The sequence below is a fragment of the Andrena cerasifolii genome, chromosome 4 (assembly GCF_050908995.1).
Source record: "Andrena cerasifolii isolate SP2316 chromosome 4, iyAndCera1_principal, whole genome shotgun sequence".
NCBI lineage: Eukaryota > Metazoa > Arthropoda > Insecta > Hymenoptera > Andrenidae > Andrena > Andrena cerasifolii.
The window spans coordinates 9,427,853-9,446,203 of record NC_135121.1 but is presented as its reverse complement, the minus strand read 5'-3'; the positions used below and the strand labels follow the sequence as shown (position 1 = coordinate 9,446,203).

Here is an 18,351-nt window from a genome sequence, read left to right as displayed (position 1 = left end):
GCGCTTGAATAACTGTTTTTTCTTCCTTCTTGTTTTTACATCTTCCCTGCTTGATTCGGCGAGGGAAGGATTTTTGGCTTAGGGGTGGTTCAATGCCTGGCGGAATTCGCGGCGGGGGAGGAATTAAGGGGGCGCCCCACCCAGAAACCACTAAAAAGTTTGGGAATTTTTTGTTGGTAGAAATAAAAATATTAGGCTCGGATTTTTTGCATAGTGTTAAAGCAATCTCTATTTTGATAGAAATTTTTTTTATGGGAAATTGTACAAAACGGCTTCCTGGAGCACTGCAAAAAAAAGCTGGGCCACAGTCCCGGGAATGATTGGCTCATCTGAGAGAAATGCAACAAAGATATATAAACAGGAATATATTCTCTACAACTTAGATTTTTTACAAGCATTTCAGTGGAAATTTTTATGTAAAAAATTGAAGTCAATTCTTCAAACTGATACAATTTCCAAAATAATTCGAATTTTGAGAAAATCATACGCTAGGTTGTAGAGAATATATTCCTGTTTATACATCTTTATTGTAATTCTCTCTCAGATGATCCAGTCATTCCCGGGAGTGTGGGCCAGTTCTTTTTGCAGTGCTCCGGGAAGCCATTTTGTTCGCCACCATTTTGTACAATTTTGCATAAAAAAAAATTTTTGCTATCAAAATAAAGATTGCTTTAACACTATGTAAAAAAATCCAAACCCAATATTTTTATTTATACGAACAAAAAAATCCCAAACTTTTTAGTGGCTTGTGGCTGGGGTCCCCCCTTAAGGGAACTTGTTAGTCGGGGTTGCAAAGTGCAGCTTAGAAAAGTTTTCTGTCTACAACTCTGCAAGTTGGAGAATTCATTTATTCTTTCCTGCGAACAGCTCGATCAAGTACACTTAAGTGAAGTGGTTAAGTTTCGATTAGGTAGCAAGGCAGATGTGACTTGGATAGGTGTAACGAATAGCTTGTGAGAATTGGTGGGAATTTGCATGGAGGATCATTTGTTTGGGCGCAAGTATCAGGATTTAATTAGGCAGCATTTAAAGGTCGATTAAATGTGTGTGTCGCTGTAAGATGAAGGAATTCTGGACCACTCGGCTGACCGACGAGTACCCGTGCTCCAAATGAAGACGCATTTTTTTATACAAGAGCGCGCATCAGGTTTCTCCGTTTATACTAACCACAGCCTATTCCAAGGTTCAGTTCTTTCGCCAAACATGGTCAGACTGCATCGTGCCGAACACTTTTGTCCCTGCTCTTCGTTTTTCGCGGGCCGAAACATCCACGCTCGTTATTTCTTCTAGGAAACGAGCGGGGGATCTCGGAACGCTCGCCGCATTCCTGGTGGCAAAATTTCAGAAAACCAGCTCCCGCCGCTGAATCCGGGGGCCACGGCATCCAGCCAGCGGTCGAACGGGAGTTTCGGTACAAACGATTTATGAAAGAAGTAAAAACCTTAGGAAGCTTACTCGACACGCTCAGCTTGCGCAGAATTTTAGGCATCCCACAGATCACGCTTAGTGTCTGCGTAATCATTCACCTCGATCACTTACAGGAGTATTTAAAATTTAAATTCTCCTCGACTTCCTCGTTTCAACTAAACGCCCGCAAAACTCCACCCTCGTTAGTTAACTTCTGACTCCCATTCGTCCCCTCCACTCTTCACTGCGCCTCTCCGTCAGGCTCTCGAAAAGAATCAACCCACTGGTTCCCCTGGTTATGTAAAAAAAGACAGCTCCATCGAGGTCAACGTCTCCACTGGAACGTCGAGGAATGCAAACGCTATCCCGCATTTTCCATCGCGCGGCGCGGTTCCGAGGGGAGCGAAAATCTCAGCGGGGAGAGGGGGCGATCGCGAAACGCCGGAGGAATCGATTAGAGGCCCCCGAGGCCCGAATTCCGAGCGGTTTTCGGCCCCCTTGGATGCGCGACTCCCTCACGCTCATCGCTCTTATTGTCTCCAGGGGCCCCAGAGGTGGCGAACCTCAGTTCTGCTCCAGTACTCATGGGAGTAACATCGCGCACCTCCTCTTAATCCTCCTTTTCTCTCCTTCACCTGCTCCGTTACTCTCAGGGGCAACCTCCTTCCTCGTCGAACGGACCGTGGCCATCAATGGCCGATTATCAGTTTCATCAACGATCGAGCACGGTGAACGACACGTTTTCACGGTCCTAAGGAGCTACAAGTGGTTCCCCGACTACCAGGCCGAATCAACAAACGCGCGCTAAGTGTGTCGTGGCAAGGCGATCATTGTAGTCCATCAGGGAAGCTGCAACGATAATCGTAAAGGGAATAACGAACGATGAAACTCGAGAGTTCGTCAGGTGCTTGTACACGTGCCACAGAGAGGACAGTGTGAAATTTCTTCCTCTCCGCGATGGTGAATGGGGTGGTTTGTGTCGCGAGGCTTTCTTGCAACGAGCGCGACGATGTTTGGGACTTTCTGCCGAGCAAGTGGCGATTTTATGCAACAACCGACTCGCACGCCCGGTAAAGGGAAATAAGCGGCAAGGACGTGTCGGTGGCGCGCGAGAAACGCGCGAAAGTTGTGATACCTAATCAAGACAGAAAACGAACATCGGTAAAAAGAAAAACAGTCGAGGCCAGTTCGCGGAGCTTGAAATCCGCTTGACGAAGGGAAAAAGTGGCTCGACAGGTGGAACACAATCGCGAAATTCTTAGGGACTCTCCGAAAATCCTGCAAGGAAATCTGTGCTAATAATAAGCACAGTTTAGGAGAAATTTCAGGTCGATCAATCGTAATCATCCACAATTAGCTACCAAGAAAATTAAATAGTGACCAGACATTCCAAGGGGTGGAAATAATAAAAGCCAACGCTCGCTGCTCACAAAGCACCGATTTTTAACAGAAAGGGTCCATCTTAATCGCTCTGAAGTGCATCGAAGAGGGAAGCTAAGTGATCTAACTGTATGAAAATGGGCCAAGACCCTTGAAGGAGATTCAAAAAAGCGGAGTTCAGTAATCGCTGATCCCAGAATCGCGAAATTCTGCTAGTGTTCTCATGAAGTTACCAAGAACATAGGGATTTAACAGAGAGTGGACTTGAAGCACAGTGTCAATAGAGCTTGAAGAGTGGGCTGACACGAAAAGGGACTTAAAGAAGCCGCTGCAGAAATATTATCAGCGACCTGGCGAGCCTTGGCGACGAGCGAACGGGTGTGCGAAATTCGGGGAACAGACAGATCCCGTTTCTATTCTCGATCCTCCGCTGTTTAGCGAAACGAACGGGTTTAACACCTCCGGGAGGGGGACACGGAGCGTGGATCGACGCCTGGCCTCCACGAGCACCGTGATAACTGATAAATATACCGGTCTTGCGGTACTCGCTAAGAGAATGCGGTTACAATCGCGATGGAAAAAAGGACTACGCCGGTAGATCTTTAATGGTTGTCGATACTTTCGTTTAGAAAGCGCTCGGCCGTGTCAGTTGGACAGGGATTCGCGATCGCGGTGCATCGCGTCCCCTTGGATCGTCAAGGCGAATTCGGCGCTCGGCGAACGAATCCGGGCGACGTTTCGCGGGGAAAAAACGATGAAACGCAGACCGCAGCGTGGCTCGTGCAGGAACAAACGTCCACCGCGAGCGGAGAAAGTTTTTGTCGCGTGAATGAGTAAGTTCTGCCTCGTACTTTTCTCCGAATTTCACGCTGTAATTGGTATAATTGATCCGTGGGGAGGAAAGGGAGGAGTTTTTGGACGAATGCGGAGAATTTCTTTGAAGGTTTCGGCCCTTTGAAGCGGAAGATTCGGTGGTTAATTAATGCGATTGGGACAGATTGATATCTGGTGGTTTTAGTTAGTTTAGGGTTCAGTGCGAGGTGTATTCCCATTCTGCAGTTCTAGCTCGGTTGTTTTTGCCAGGGACGGTCCTGTACGGGTGTTGATAAGGTAAAAGTTATGTTAATGTCACCGGTCTTGTGTCCGATGACCCACTTTAAAATGACAACGTATGAACAGGTGCTCTTCACCGTATCGGGTCGCCCCTCCTCTTGAAACTCACGAGAACTTCTTTCGTGTACTCTTGCGCGGAAAATTGGAGCGCGGTTAATGGAAATTGAACGTGGTATATTCTTCTGGAAGAGCGATTTCTCGCGAACTTGACGTCACGACGATCTTGTGCTCTCTGCTTTTAGTTGAAGCACTTTTGGGATTGATCGACGCAGTATCGTTTCCAAGGATTCTCCGCTCCTCTGTGGTGTTATAGTATCGAAATGATTTAGCAACGCCGGGAACTGTAAGGGCCATTTCTTTTCAGGAGTGGAAAATGCAGCAGCCAGTTCAGGAGTGGCTTCGGCCGGCGAGAAAGAAGAGGCGAACACGATGGAAACGATTCGAGACTTCGTTGAGAAGCTAGTGGAGGGTTTAATCGGCAACGTGGATGACGCCCCGATCAATCGACTGTACGATCACCCAGCATGTAAGTTAAAATGTACGCTCGTGTCACTTGTTATTTCCCTGCGCCTTACTACTCGAGAATTCATCAGAATCGCGATCGATCCCACGCTCGATTTTAAGCCTCGAATAAATCCAGCAAGGGGACAAGTAGAATCTTCCTTTATTAATTGAGAAGTTTAATTGCGAAGCTGCTACGAGCCTGCCGCTCACGCACCGGCAAATGCTGCCATCTGCTGAAGAGGCTCGAACGTTTTCAAACGAGAAGACCGACGTGCCGCGAGAGTCTCGAATTCCTTTCTCGATTGCACCAGCAGTATTTCTACCTGCCGCGTATCTTACCTACTTAACAATTAATTCTCGAGCCTCTCGGCTACTTTTTTCACCCCCCTCCCCGTAAAACACGCTGTTACCAGCGCGGCAATTAAATCTCTATCGTGATTGCTTCGTTGACGCTTTGACGCTTCGCACAGAGCAAAGCGTCCTTCCCATGAATTTCAAGAGACCGAAGTTTTGAGATAATTACTAGACACGCAGGATGCTCTACTTTCGTCCATTAAACGAACAAGTATTCGACGTTCAGTGAAGGAAGAGATTGTATCGAAACAAAGATAGAATAAAGAATTTGAATTCAGAGGGTCAACGAAGCAATCCGAAAATCAACACCAACCTACCATTCCGTACATTAACTACTCGACTAACGCTAATTAACAGATGACAAGCTTTTGGAAAAAAATATTTTACCCCTGACCGATGCGCTCACACGTTTGGCCATGGCTCTGCAATTGTCCGTGACAAGTAAGTGTCTTTTTCTACTTCGCCAACGATAAACCACTAATCCCTTTACACGCCTCTTAACTTTTACTCGGCAAGTCTTTTGAGCACGTAACACAATTTGGTATACCGCCAGTGACGCCGCGGTGAAGCACGGGTTGCTCGCCACAGGCGGCTCCCGACACCTCGACATTAGCAGCGAATTATTCCGCGCTCAAGAGTATGCTCCAGGAACTCTAACTTAAATTATATTTTCTGTAGGCTCTTGCGCACCTCCTGGTTAACGAGTTCCGCGAGTTGAAAAGTAATTTATACGATTATATCGATCGCTGACTGCTGCAAAGGCTACATCCTCCGAGTATCGTCTCAGTACCGCGATCGTCCATGATCTAGCACTTTATTACGACCAATAATATCGATCGTTTAAACAGGATTACCGTATTAAACACCAAAAAGGAGGAAGACTTTGTCGCGGACTTTGTGTTTCCATTCTCATCGCAGGGACTTAATTATGCTCGCGGGTTCTAGCCTCGTGGGTTACATAAGCGACATAGAAATCATAATTGTCGCCCGTGGTCTCTGCTCGACCGTTCTGCTCGTGGTTCTTCGTTCCCACGGGAAGGGACCTTACAAAAAGTCGATACGAATGTATATGGTTCGTCGAAAGTTCCGCGACTCTCGTGAAATACGACGAAGAGGTTTCTTTGGTCTGGAGAACTCTCCTGATTACGCAGAATCGCGCCATTACGGCGTAGTTAATAATGGGAACAGCGAGATGATCAAATTGAAATCATGGAACTCGATGAATGGCTGAACGCTCCGGAGAAAACGCCGGGACAAACTTGTCGGCGAACCGAGAAACCGAGGCGAAGCTTTCTCGAGCTTCCACTGGATTTCTGGATCGCCGAAATTGCAGTTTCATCGGCACAAATTCGCTCGGCAGATTTTTCTCGCGCTCGGTGAAAAAGATTCGGGTCGAGCAGGATGACTTTGCAGCTCGAGGAGCTGGAAGAACACCGCGAGAAGGAAGTTCAGCTGGGAGGACGGGATTCAATGGCGACGAAAAAAATCGATACAAAAATGATGGACTTCGTGAGAATAGCCTGAAGAACTGGGTCAACACTAGTTACTAGTTCCACTTCTTGTAGCGCCGCGGTACGTTATTCGAAATATTCTTTTACCGCGTTTGCCACGAAGAAACGCAAACTCGGACAAATATTGAACAGTGGGAACCAACAAAGGACCGTCTAAGGAATATACACAGTTGCACGCGACTGTGTGTGTTCTAAACGCGCATGTAAAAGTTGCATACGCGATGCATCTGTTCCGCCGTTTTGCATACACTTTGCATGGCTCCTCGAGGAACGGTCCATTAAATGGCATAAGCGGGGCCTTTTCTAAACTCGCGTGTCCTAAATATCTGAAGCGCTGGGCGCCAAATCGATCCTCGTAACGATTCCGATCGCGGTTTGCGATATCCGCGCGTATCATCCTTCGCGAAATGAATCACTGACGGCTCGTCGAAGGACGAGTCTACGATTTAATGGCGAACAATAGAGGATGTAACAATCTGAGGACAATAATCTTTAAGTGGGCACACTCGGCTCGTTTGCCGATTATGTAAGCCGTGAGTCAGTCAACATCTAAGGAAAGTCCGTACCTCGTTATTATTCCAAGACCGATCGTTTCTTCCTTTTGCTCCGCCCGAAAATTCGCCGCGATCAATATTCGCTGAAAGTCATTTAGCTCCGGCCCATATTCGTCGCCGAAGTTATTTAAAGCAACCGAATTTTCCACGGCTCGAAAATACGCGGCTCTTTCTTCGCTGCAGTTTTATTGGGAGCTCGCGCAGAATTGCGCGACCGGCGTGTAACCTTCGATTTCTGTCTCCCACGACAAAGCACTTTGCGATAAGCTGTAACGTTTACGGGCCTCCTGTACTTTGTTGGTCCTTATTTCAGCCTATTTCCGAATGAAAATTGCGATCCCTTCGCAGCGAAGATAGGGGAAAGACGTGCGAAATGAATTTTGAATTTTAAATACCATTTCCGTGCGTCGAAGGTCACTAACGAAATTCATACGTTTATCCGTTAAATATTTATCGCGCTTAAACTCGTCGGTGTTTTGCATACAATGGCCTGTATCGTTTCATGGTTTATTACAAGTTTATTCTATCGGTTCGCGCGGAATTCAAATGGAGGTCGAACTGTCGCGAGACCTACGGCCCCGGCAACCATTCAATCTTATTCAGCGCCATAGACCTTTGTACTTGAACGATCTACAATGACCAGGTTTTATCAGGAGGCAACTATGTTAACCAGTACGTTACGCCAAGCTAGTGGAAACAGGCTAGCACACTCCGCGCGAACGGGAATTTTCCATCTTTCGAGATGGAAGGAAACTTTCGACTGGCAGATACAGAGTTCGTAATCTATTTCGCCCAAACTCCGTTTCGCAATAGCAGATAACTGCTGGTATATTAGTGTATTTTACGGCGAAGAATCCAGCGTGCCCGACTGGCTTTGTAATCACTAATACCGGAGGAAGAAAAGTTGCGTCAAAGCTGGTGCTGGGAAAGGAGTCTAGCGAGCATTGTGAGTCTCTTCAGAATATTTTTTAAGGAATTCCTGATTCCTTCCAGTAAAATACGTTTCTTGTAACTATTCTTGGTGGATCTGACATCCAAGCTCAATATAAATATTGACATTTCATGCTTAATTAATCTCTCGTACCATATCAAATGCTATTAATCAACTCCCACCAGTTTCACCACAAAAGTGAGTGAGTGTACATTTTGTATTAAAACGAGTAAAATAAGCAAGTAATTAATTAGGGACTTCTTTTAATGTCTTGCTTCGTACAGAGTTGGGCAAAATGTAATCTAATTACAACTTACAAATTACGATTAAAATGTAATTGCGTAGTTGATTACACATTATTTTCTGTAATCGTTCATTTAGGTAGTTGACGAAACCAAATGGTCAACTACCTAAATTAACGATTACAGAAAATAATGTGTGATCAACTGCACAATTACATTTTAATCCTAATTTGTAAGTTGTAATTAGATTACATTTTGCCCAACTCTGGCTTCGTACGAACGATTTCTGCAGCACGTGGAATCAATAGCGCGGCAAGGATAATTTTATAATAGCGTTCCTTCATTACCCTTAAGTGTTAATTTATTGGTGCGTTTACCCTGCCCTCGCGTCGAGATCAGTGTCCACCTACTGAGCATTGCGACAGAATCGATACTCCTTTGTTCATCCGGAACACGGTGCCGAGAATAGCATTTGACAAAAAGCGACGTCGCAGATTTGGAGACGCTTCTCGAGACGTGGTCGCGTTTTCCTCGTTCCGCGAGGTGAACGCGTCCGGAGGCGTCTGGGGATTTTAGAAAATGCAGGTTCCCTTGCAAAAGTATCCCCCACTAAAAAGAAGCCGTACAGCGGCGTATGTGGGGTACGTAGCTCGCGTATCAGGCCGCTTTAGCAAAGGCTCAGTCTCGAGCGGGGCAAGCCTGCGATTACACACGCGGTGCCGGTGATTTCGCCGGTTCCACCGCTCTCCCGATTCGTGTTGCCCGCGATAACGAAGCGGCGGACCAGTCGAGGAGCCTGCTTACGCGCACCTGAACCCCAGGGAATCCTACGCGAAAACGGTACTCCCTTCGTTGCCACCGGTGAAAATAAATTTCCAAAGGGTCCGCAGTGGCGAGTGACATCCAAGTGCGCGCCAAAGTGAATTTACCGAAGCTAATTAAACGTAGACGGACTCGCTGAAACGTTTGCACCTCGATCTGTCTTGTCTAACGATTGGAATCGACGAGGAAGCGCGGAACCCCGACGAGCATCGAGGAACGCGATTGAATTAAAGCTGTCTGCCAAGGTGTCATCGCGATAAAGCAGTGCTCGTTTGTCCACGCTCGCTGAGGATACTCGTAATGATTGGCTGGCGTTGCTAATTGCCTGTTACTCGCGCCCTTGGGAGATAAGATAGCGAGAAATAGGAAACGGGAGGAAATTGAAGCTGACTAGGGATCTGGGGGATCGATCTGCTAGCCCTGTCGCTTTCTATCGGCTGCTTTTAATCGCGCGGCGCAAACCCCTGCCTTCGATCGGTCTGGCCGATGTAAACACCGTACGCTGGCGTTGTAACGCGAACGGTATCTCTTTTACTACAGTGGCAATCAATCGCAAGTGTTTTGTTCGAGCGTAACAGCTCGTAGCCTGCGCAGGTATCGATAATAGGGTTTCTGGAGTGGTGTTGGTGGAGCGATAATTGGCTTTCATGAGGAGGGAACTGACTCGCAGAGCCCGAGGTAGTTGTCAGTCTTCCGAATTCACTTTTCGAGCATCCATTGCGATTTTCTGATACCCCACTTCCGAGCTGATTTCCTCGGTCCACGAAGCAGAGTCAGGGAGCATTAAAATCGCAGTCCCCCACCGATCCGCGGTTTAAATATCAAAGCGATCGTTGCGCAACCAGTCGCGGTAATTACGCCTGCCAGTATTAGCAGCTCCGGTAGAAATTCCCGCGAAAAATGAAGGCAGAAAAAGCGATCCCGGAGAAGGCGAGTGGAAGCTGATATCGCGGCTGATTTCATTCGCGTCTTTTTTCGCTGGAGAACTTTTCTCAGCAGCCGAAGAAATTTGTCGGGGGTATAAATATCCTCGATGTCGATATTATGCATTCGGGAAATAAACACCCCGCGCAGTGTCACGTAACACTGGGAAAGGGAAAAAACCGCGGAAAACTGCGAGTTGTTATCAGCGACGACAGCTACCTGCCGCTGGCAGTTGCCCGCAAATAAAAAAAAAAAAAAAGCGCGCAGTGTCGAGCGAGAAACTTCAAAGTTCAGACGTACTGTCGTCGGGCGACTATTCAAATGAGGGTTTAAAGGCCGTTCTCAGCGGCTCGTGCCTGCGTGTGGGTTGGTCCGCGCGGGTCTGCACGTCGCACGCATCCTTAGGCCACTGTGCCACGGTGTATACAAGTGTGTACAGGTGTGTACAGGTGTTAGTAATTGATCGGGTTCGCGAGCGTGCGACAGCGTTCACGAAGATTCCCTCCTCGCCGCTTCGGTAGAGAAGCGTAGACTTCCAGCGGAGATTGGCACGGTTACCGAAGGTGGGAAGTTAACGAGGCGGGGAAGAGCGGCGGGTTTTCGGTAATTAACGTGTGGAGAGAGTAATGGCGATTATCGGGGAAGAAAGTAAGCGAATCGATACCGGGACGTCCGAGAACGCGGTGAGCGACGATTCCCGCGAGCCGAATTCACCGTGTCGGGCAGCTTTTTCCTTAATAAACAGAAATTGCCCGCCGTTAACCGCAACGACGAGGATGCTCGCTGGAACCTTCCGGTATTAGCCGATCACGGGAGGACGAGAAAGTTACGAGGAGGCGTCGCTAAATAACGCGAATCGAAGCGTTCCCAGATGATCGTTCGAGGCTCCCGTGTGCCGAATCGTCGCGCATAGCTTTGTAGAAATTTCGCTGAGAGAGGAAACGTTTCTAGTGACACCGTGGGGGAGGGGGGAATTATTAGCATACTCGTGGATCACCGTCAACGCAGAGATCGGAGGAGTTCAAGTGGTTCGGTGAATTTTCAGAGATCCCGGGCTCCAGGGGATTTGGATGTCCCTTTATCGATTTAATAATCGAGCAGAGTGGTCGAAATAAGTGATCGTCGAAGGTGCGAGATGTTAATTGTCAGCGTGAACTCTCGTCGCCCGGAAAAGTGGAAAGTGTGAAGGTTCGTCGGCTTATCAGAGGAAGGGTACGATGTGAAACGAGTGATAAATGTTGCTGGAATTCGTCGCGGAGATGCTGACGCTGATCGGCGGCCTACTCGTCGCCTATTTCGTCTATGTCCTGCTCACTAAGCGAGATGGTAAATATCCTCGAGTGTTGTCGCTAAAAATTTAAATCCAACAAACCCCGAATCCAAATCTCAATTCCAAAGTAGCGCGATAAAACGTACCCCGCCGTCGATCGTTCCTGGATCGTTTCTAGCAAGGACAATAATATCCACGAAGCAGAGAAGTTACAAAATCGCGATCCAGATAGCAGCGTGAAAGCACCGTCATCGGCACAGATTCATCGCGATTATTGTAAATTGTCAGCGGTGAACTATTTGCGCGTCCCTGGCACGGTTCTCTGTATTGCGCTGCGACAATTTGTCGCGAGAGAATCGCGCTGCTACCATCCTTTCCCTCCTCTTTGTCCACGCCGACTCCTTTTACGGTTCCGCCGGCCATTCCGTAATAATAATTCGTTGCGTTTCGACAAAGAACAAGCGCGAACCCGGGACGGTACACTTCGGGACGTTCCTCTATTCCTCTTCGTCGTTACCTGGCAGTTCTGATATTTCTGCCAAGCTCTATCGCGGCTATTCTGCATCGACGCGTTTGTTCCAAGCACCCTTACAATCGCTGCATTATTGTCGCACCGCCGCGATTATTCGATTGTAATCGGCTCGGTGGAATAACGACGCAGCTGCCGTCGCGATAACACCGATCGACTTGAACGGTGTCGCCAGATTATCGCGAATCATGGCGAAAAAAACCAATCATACGATTCTTCAATCTTCCCTCCGTGCTTGCTCGATAAATCACGCCTCTTATCTCCAAAGATTTCACGAAGCCTCTGTGATAGATTGCTTCTCATCAGATCTTCGAATTCAGACTGACCCTCGATGAGTTTGTGAATTAATACAGCTCTAGGAAGTCTGGATTATTGACGAAGTAATGAGCCAAGTTTTCGAGGAGATCATTCGTTGCAATTAAAAAGGACGAATGAAAGCAAAGCCTCGCCAGTTTCAGCCATTAAATTCAGTATTCTTGAGCAACCGAGCTGTGGCTCCGCAATCGCGGCGCGTCGCCTATCTTATCAGTGGACAAAAGACTTATCGCCTTCGGAAAACAGGTGCAAAGGCGGTATTTTTTTCTCAGAATAGACATCGAAGTGTCATCGAACAGCACGAGGACTCCGCTGGCTAAAGGGATTACCGAGCAATACACGTAACGTATGTGTAACATCGAATTCATCAATCAACGACTCTAAAGTCCAGCGACTTTGTTATTAAATTAACGTGCCGAGAGATTCCTCCTGGATAACGTCTCGCCGGGGGATGTCACTGCGATGTCAATTTCGCGCAGAGAAACCTTTGCGCGACGGCGATTACGCGCGCACCTAGATAATCACTGTAATTTCGTTACATCAGAACGTTTACCCCCGCGGATCCAAGTGTACCGCGGGGGCTGTCTCGCGCGCGGCTTTAATTCCTCCTGGCCCAACACTGCCACCGTCTCGATTTCGCTCGATTACGCCTAAGCGAAGAGGAGCAGAAGCATTTCGCCGGCGGAGCGCTCGCTCGATTTCCAAATCGGCGCGCAAACCGGCGGCTGCTTTGCTTTTAGAAAGTGCGGGAAAAAGAGCAGGCCTACCGAACCGAAGTTTCAGCCAGGCTATAAATATTTATAATCGATTATCAATGTAATGATCTTCCGCGAAAGAGCGCTCGCTTTCAAGTACAAAGCTATTAGAGCCGCGCTTCTTACGCGTTTAATTGCGAGGATAAACTGGCGTCCAGGCGTTTGCGTCAGTCCATGAATAAGCGAGGTGATTAATTGAAAGTGATAAACAAAAAAAAAAACTCGCGAAGGACATTTAGATCTGACGCGATGCTCTGTGAAGAAAAAAGTGGCTGAAAGGTGAGCGTAATGACGAGTCTCCTTGGTAGAATTCGCCGTCGATATTCGAATAAAATCGTAGAGCGATACTTCCTGCGAAGGCTTGTATTATTTTCATCAAACTTGAGTTTAATATCATAAATTCATGGCGCATAGAATATTCTGCGCGGAGTGTGGCTTAAGAGACCACGGTTGCGGAGTAATTCAGGTCCGATAAAACTATTTAAATCTATCAGAAAGCGATTAGGAAGCGCATCGGCGGCGTTTAAGAATGGAACTCGACTACCGAGCCCGGTGAAAAGGGGCAGCAATTAATCGAGAGGCGATCGCGCGTTCGGCGTGACTAATGAATAGCCGCGGAGACAGCCAGGCGGGCTTAGATCGCCAGGAGGAAATAAATGCTGGCGACCTTCACCTTCTAGCGGGAAGATCAGGGTTAGAAAGCCCATCGACCGATCGAATCTGTGTGCCCGGCACACGGACGCGGCGAAAAGTCGTCTTTCTAATCGAACGGGAGGAATGCGAATTAGCATACGTTCTAAAATTGCCGGGTGCCCGAGCCCCGCTGAAAAGCAGATGGAATTTAAACGATCCACGGAAATGGCGGGCGGCGAATCGACTGTTCGGTTACGAGACGTTAATGGACCAAGGTTCTGCGCTCGATTTTTAATTAACCAGCGAGGCGAGCGCCGACGCGCGGTACCAGGTGCCTCGGGTGAGCTGGAATCGGAGGATGCGACGGATAAATCGAGGAGATCGCTATTAACGACGCCAATCATCGGGACCGAAGGTCAACAACATTGTCCCCCCGTGTTTTCACTATTTTTACCGGCGTAAATGAAATTTCTCCGACGGCCATAAGTGTCTGGGTTCCGAGAAACCTCGATGCCGAGAGTTATTACCCACGTCCACGCAACAAACGAGCCATTAAGCTGACCGTTTAAGACGCTCGGCTCGGCGTACCCCGCTGGACAGCTGCGCCTCGGCATTTCCACGAGCGTACGTACACGCGTCAGCGGAGGCATCGAGTTTCCCGCGGAAAGAGTTCACCAGGTCGAATTTCACCCGATGGTCGAACCACGAGCGAACAGGAGCGAGGAGGTGGAAGGAGGATGAGGAATCGCTGACAAGGCCGCGCAGGTGAAATTACCCCGGTGCGTTCGAACGAGTAGCGAGGAGGTTCGATCCATTACCGATACCCTGGCTATCGGCTGGAAGAAAGTGCGCCGGCGGCCGCTGATTCTCCTGTCTCTTCCGAGGCATTTAGCGGCTTCTCCATTGAGGTTTCACTTTGCACCATTCTGCCATTGGGATCGGAGCCATTTTAAGGGGGCGTTGAACTTAGCGATGCTTTTGCGAGATTCGTTGAATGACTAACAGATCTCTTTCCGGTATATTAGACAGTAGTCGTCGATTCTGTGCTTTTGTTATTCACGAATGTTTCAATAAAACTTGCAGACAAATCCAGCACAGACTCGCCGACGATGGCGCACACGGCGCTCCGTGACATCGTCGAGCGCGCCGTGGAGGAGGCAAGGAAGCTGCCGGGCCTCGGCGGAAGCTGCAGCGAGACCGGGAGGCCCCAGGAAGCGAGGGACATCGCGGAGCACAGCTACGAGGACCTGCTGGCCACCGCGATACTTAACAAGGTCACATATTAATTCCACCGCGCGCGGCTTGGGCTTCTTCCCGAGGACTCGGACGTCTTCGGGGATCGTCCCCGTTCGCGGAATTCCGAGTGCCGGGTCTCGATCGCGCGACAAATCGATGATCGAGCGCGCTGCATTTTCTAGGTCATCGAGAAATACCAAAAGGAACAGGTGGACGGTAATAGCAACGTTCTGAACGGGAAACCGGTGCCGGCGGCCAAGTGCGCGTTGAGTAAGCGTCCCTCGATCTTTCCGTCGATAATTACGATTCAGGAACCCCGGCAAAAGGGGGTGAAAGCGAGTCGGTGGTCTTTTAATCGGTTATTTCCAGGCGAAAGCGAGATCGGCTTCGACGAGGGAGTCGAGGAAGGCTGCAGCAGCTTGGAGCCTCTGTCACAGGACGAATGCGGCAGCGAATGCAGCGCGTCCTGCTCCAGACACCATCGAAATCACGCAGAGCCGTTATCCTTAACGGTGGGTAATTCATTTGCGTCGATAGTTCCTTGGAATTTAAGAAATCCAGTCGAATGCCAGTCTCTCGAAATAAGACGAATTCCTGTTCACTCATGGGAAACTGATAAGACGAATATGGGAACCCGCTGGGAACCAGAGTGACTCTTGTTGAGACAGTAGGACGAACTTGCTCGGCTTGCTAGAGTTTAAGAACCTATCACGAGGTTACCCAAGGTCACGCAGGCGACCTTGGTAGCTGTAACCCGATTACGTGAATGGGTCTGCAGGCTGGCGGGTCTCAGAGACGACGCGTTGATAAGAAACGGATGTGGAACCGTTGCTCCACGCATCGTAGGCTGATAAAAGAGGAGTTTTATCGATCGCTGCTTGCTATAATTTACGAAGACACGGTGGGTTTTATCGTTGCAGATAGAGGAACGAATAGAGGAAGTGACCACAACGTACGCGTCCGACGAGTACCCCAGAGATAACGATGTGTTGGCCATTAGGAATGCTCATCGAGTGCCATTTCCTGAACTTGGAATGGACATCATCGATCGTAAGTGTCTACCGCTTTGCAGCGTTCAATCGCGAGTAATTAGGATCTGTATTATTTACTTGAATCGACTGTGCTTGTACCGTTAACGACGGGCTCGGTTGTTGTAGTTCGAGCGAAGCATGAAACGGCCGCTCTTCAACTTTTGCCTAATTGATTCAAAGAATTTGATACATCCGCGGGTGGTAGCGCGAGCGATGCTTTTGTAGACAGTAAAATAGTGTCCACAAGTAGTCCACCCGCGCGCAAACAGTGATCAGTTTAATTCTTAATGCTATTAATGCGCGCGGTGTGACATTGACAGTGGAAGCTCTCCTCACTCATAATTTCACTAATTGGATTGACTCATTAGAATTCACGTATCCTGTAGCGGTTAGCTTCTCGAATCTTTGTGGCGCACCGGCGTAAATCCGCTTGCTTTCAATCAATAGTTGGCAATGCTCTTTTAATCCGAAATTTACCGAAGATCTTTCGTATCCAGCTTCGCAGGAATCATCGGAGGACAGCCAGGACGAGCCAGGCACACTAACGCCTCACATAGGCCTGATCTCCCCCATTGAGTCATGGGAAGAGAACTGGCTGTTCCAGAAGAAGAGGGTCCAGACCCAGGCCGACCCCGTGGCCATGTTGGTACCGAACCCCAGCGCCGACTTCAAGGCTCTGATAGGCGACAAAGACGCAGAGGACACGTCTGACCTATCCGAGTGCTCCTCGGCGCAATCCGACGAGGAAATCGAGAAGGAACTGATGGAGGCCATAATCAACGTCGTCCCCCGGTCTCCGAAGGAATCGCAATTCGAGAATGGCTTAGACAGCTGTTTGGAAGCGTCCGGCGACGTTTCGATGAAGGGAAACCACGCAGAAGCACTTTCCAATAATGCATGCGCGGTCAATCAGAAAGCTGACGGCTCGGAAAATACCGGCGCTCGGGTTCCCATGCGCCCGTGCAACGAGCAGAATAAAAGCGAAGGATACAGCGAAGGAATCGATCGGGTGCGTCGGGCGGAGGTGCGAGAGGAGGATATTGAGCAGAAAGTAAAAGTCAATGAAGCCAAAGAAGTTGAAAAACCGAGCAGCCCCGACTGTATAATGGACACTGAAGGAAACTCAGTGAAAGCTGATACAAAGCAAGAGAAACCAGCTGCAGAGTGGATAAGTGTAATCAGCAACGAGGTAAAAATGATTGAACTGGAACGTCGAGTGGCTCACGAGAAATCTGAAGAGGACGCTGCAGGAAATGCGACGAATGTGGAGGATCCGACGAACGCGTATCAACTAGGAGAGCTGGAGGATACTGTTCAGAATAATTCATCGAATTCCAACGAGTCGGCGAGATCGCCAACGGCCCCTCTGTTGGAAAGAAATGCTTCGAATGTGCCAAAGACGCCCACCTCGACGCCGACGGGGATTTCCATGGCGGAAGCCAATCTCGAAAGTGAGAATGACGCGGAAGTCACCACTCTGAGGGATGAGCGTGTTCTCAGCTCACTGGAATGCGCCAAGATGAAGCTGATGGCCGTCGATCGTGACGCTGCAGAACCGATCAAGGATGACGCCAAGTGTATTCAGCTCAGGGCTGACTTTCATGGTAAATCTCTTGCCAGTGTGGTCACCAATCGCAGCAGTCGCTTCAGAAATCTGTTTCAATACTTATCTAGAGATGTTTACATGGATTATTATTGTTGCAGCTGAAGATATTCAGCAAGAAAGCGAGTACACCGAGCATTACGACATCGCCACCCAGAGGCACTTGGACAGTCTGACGAAGACTGATACTTCTGTCGTGGAAAATGGCACGACTGATGACGAGAACGTGGAAAGGTAAAAGATTCAGAAATTCTGTGTTAAAAGAAGTAGTTCAAGATTAGAAATGATCTGAGATTCGATGGAGAAAAAAAACACAATTTAAATTTCATATCTTGTGTTCTCACGTGTAATCGAGATTTCTGGCTCCAATGAAAGTGCGCGTTTGAGACAAGCTGTACAGAATTCTCGAGTTATTTCTCGGTTGTTTCGATACGGAGAGTCTCGGGGCGACGTTCGTTTCGTTACGCGAACGCCAACGTCCCTTGCCAAAAACGGCCCCGAGGGCCTTTCTTTTCGTCGGATGGTATTATAATTCGGCTTCAACATTCCACTGTGCAGCAAGTGCCGAGCGGCCGTGGCGCTCGTCGACCCTGAATCAGCCTCCCAGCTGTCCCTGCGGAACAGGAAATCGGAGGAAGAGATTCAGCTGGCCACACCTCCGAGACCAGGTGATCAAGCTTTCCTAATCATCCCCGCTTAGCACATCTACTTTCTTGTAAGACTATTCCTTCTATCGCTTATCCAACATTCAGCACGCTCGTCCAGGCTAATCCGCGCGGCCAACGTTTCGGTATTCAATTATAAAATGTACCGCTGCAGATAAGAAACTTTCTTCTCCACCGAGATTTCTAATTTCCACGATTTTCTCCCAAGGTTTCCATTCCTTAATTAACTCCTAATTCTGTTTGCATCCTCGGGCAGGCACGATCGCCGAGCGCGAGCACAAGAAGTGGGAGAATGCCGCGCCGATCGAGAACAACCCCTACAGCGAGGAGAACATCCAGAAGAGGCTGTGGGAGAGGCAGTACTCCAGAAGATCGTCCGACATTCCTGGGTAAGTGCCGCAGCAATCTTTAAAATTGCGCTTTGTCAAACTGATCTCTTGCAATGACGAACCCATCGTTTCGCCCAGAATTCACGCCGAATTGCCGAAGAGCAACGGGGCGGATTTGGAAGTGGTTCTGGCCCACCAAGAACCGGACATCAAAAGGTACAAAACGATTCGTTTATTTGGATC

At 48.6% G+C, this 18,351-nt stretch overlaps 1 protein-coding gene across 12 annotated transcripts in view; it reads left to right on the top strand.

The window, feature by feature from the left end:
- LOC143368149 (uncharacterized) overlaps positions 1-18,351 on the top strand; it is a 41,288-nt gene that overhangs the window by 17,715 nt on the left and 5,222 nt on the right. For 3 of the 12 annotated variants that reach the window (XM_076810544.1, XM_076810539.1, XM_076810540.1), the window contains exons 4-14: positions 4,265-4,438; positions 5,116-5,199; positions 14,328-14,518; positions 14,663-14,750; positions 14,850-14,992; positions 15,401-15,530; positions 16,009-17,115; positions 17,216-17,348; positions 17,673-17,782; positions 18,036-18,168; positions 18,247-18,324. In XM_076810544.1, coding sequence (XP_076666659.1) covers positions 4,265-4,438; positions 5,116-5,199; positions 14,328-14,518; positions 14,663-14,750; positions 14,850-14,992; positions 15,401-15,530; positions 16,009-17,115; positions 17,216-17,348; positions 17,673-17,782; positions 18,036-18,168; positions 18,247-18,324 — 2,371 coding nt within the window. Of the gene's footprint in view, positions 1-3,601; positions 3,621-4,264; positions 4,439-5,115; positions 5,200-7,506; positions 7,770-8,457; positions 8,904-9,526; positions 11,069-14,327; positions 14,519-14,662; positions 14,751-14,849; positions 14,993-15,400; positions 15,531-16,008; positions 17,116-17,215; positions 17,349-17,672; positions 17,783-18,035; positions 18,169-18,246; positions 18,325-18,351 lie in introns of those variants that run through there. The other 9 variants (XM_076810545.1, XM_076810541.1, XM_076810549.1 and 6 more) reach the window with 9 other exon arrangements.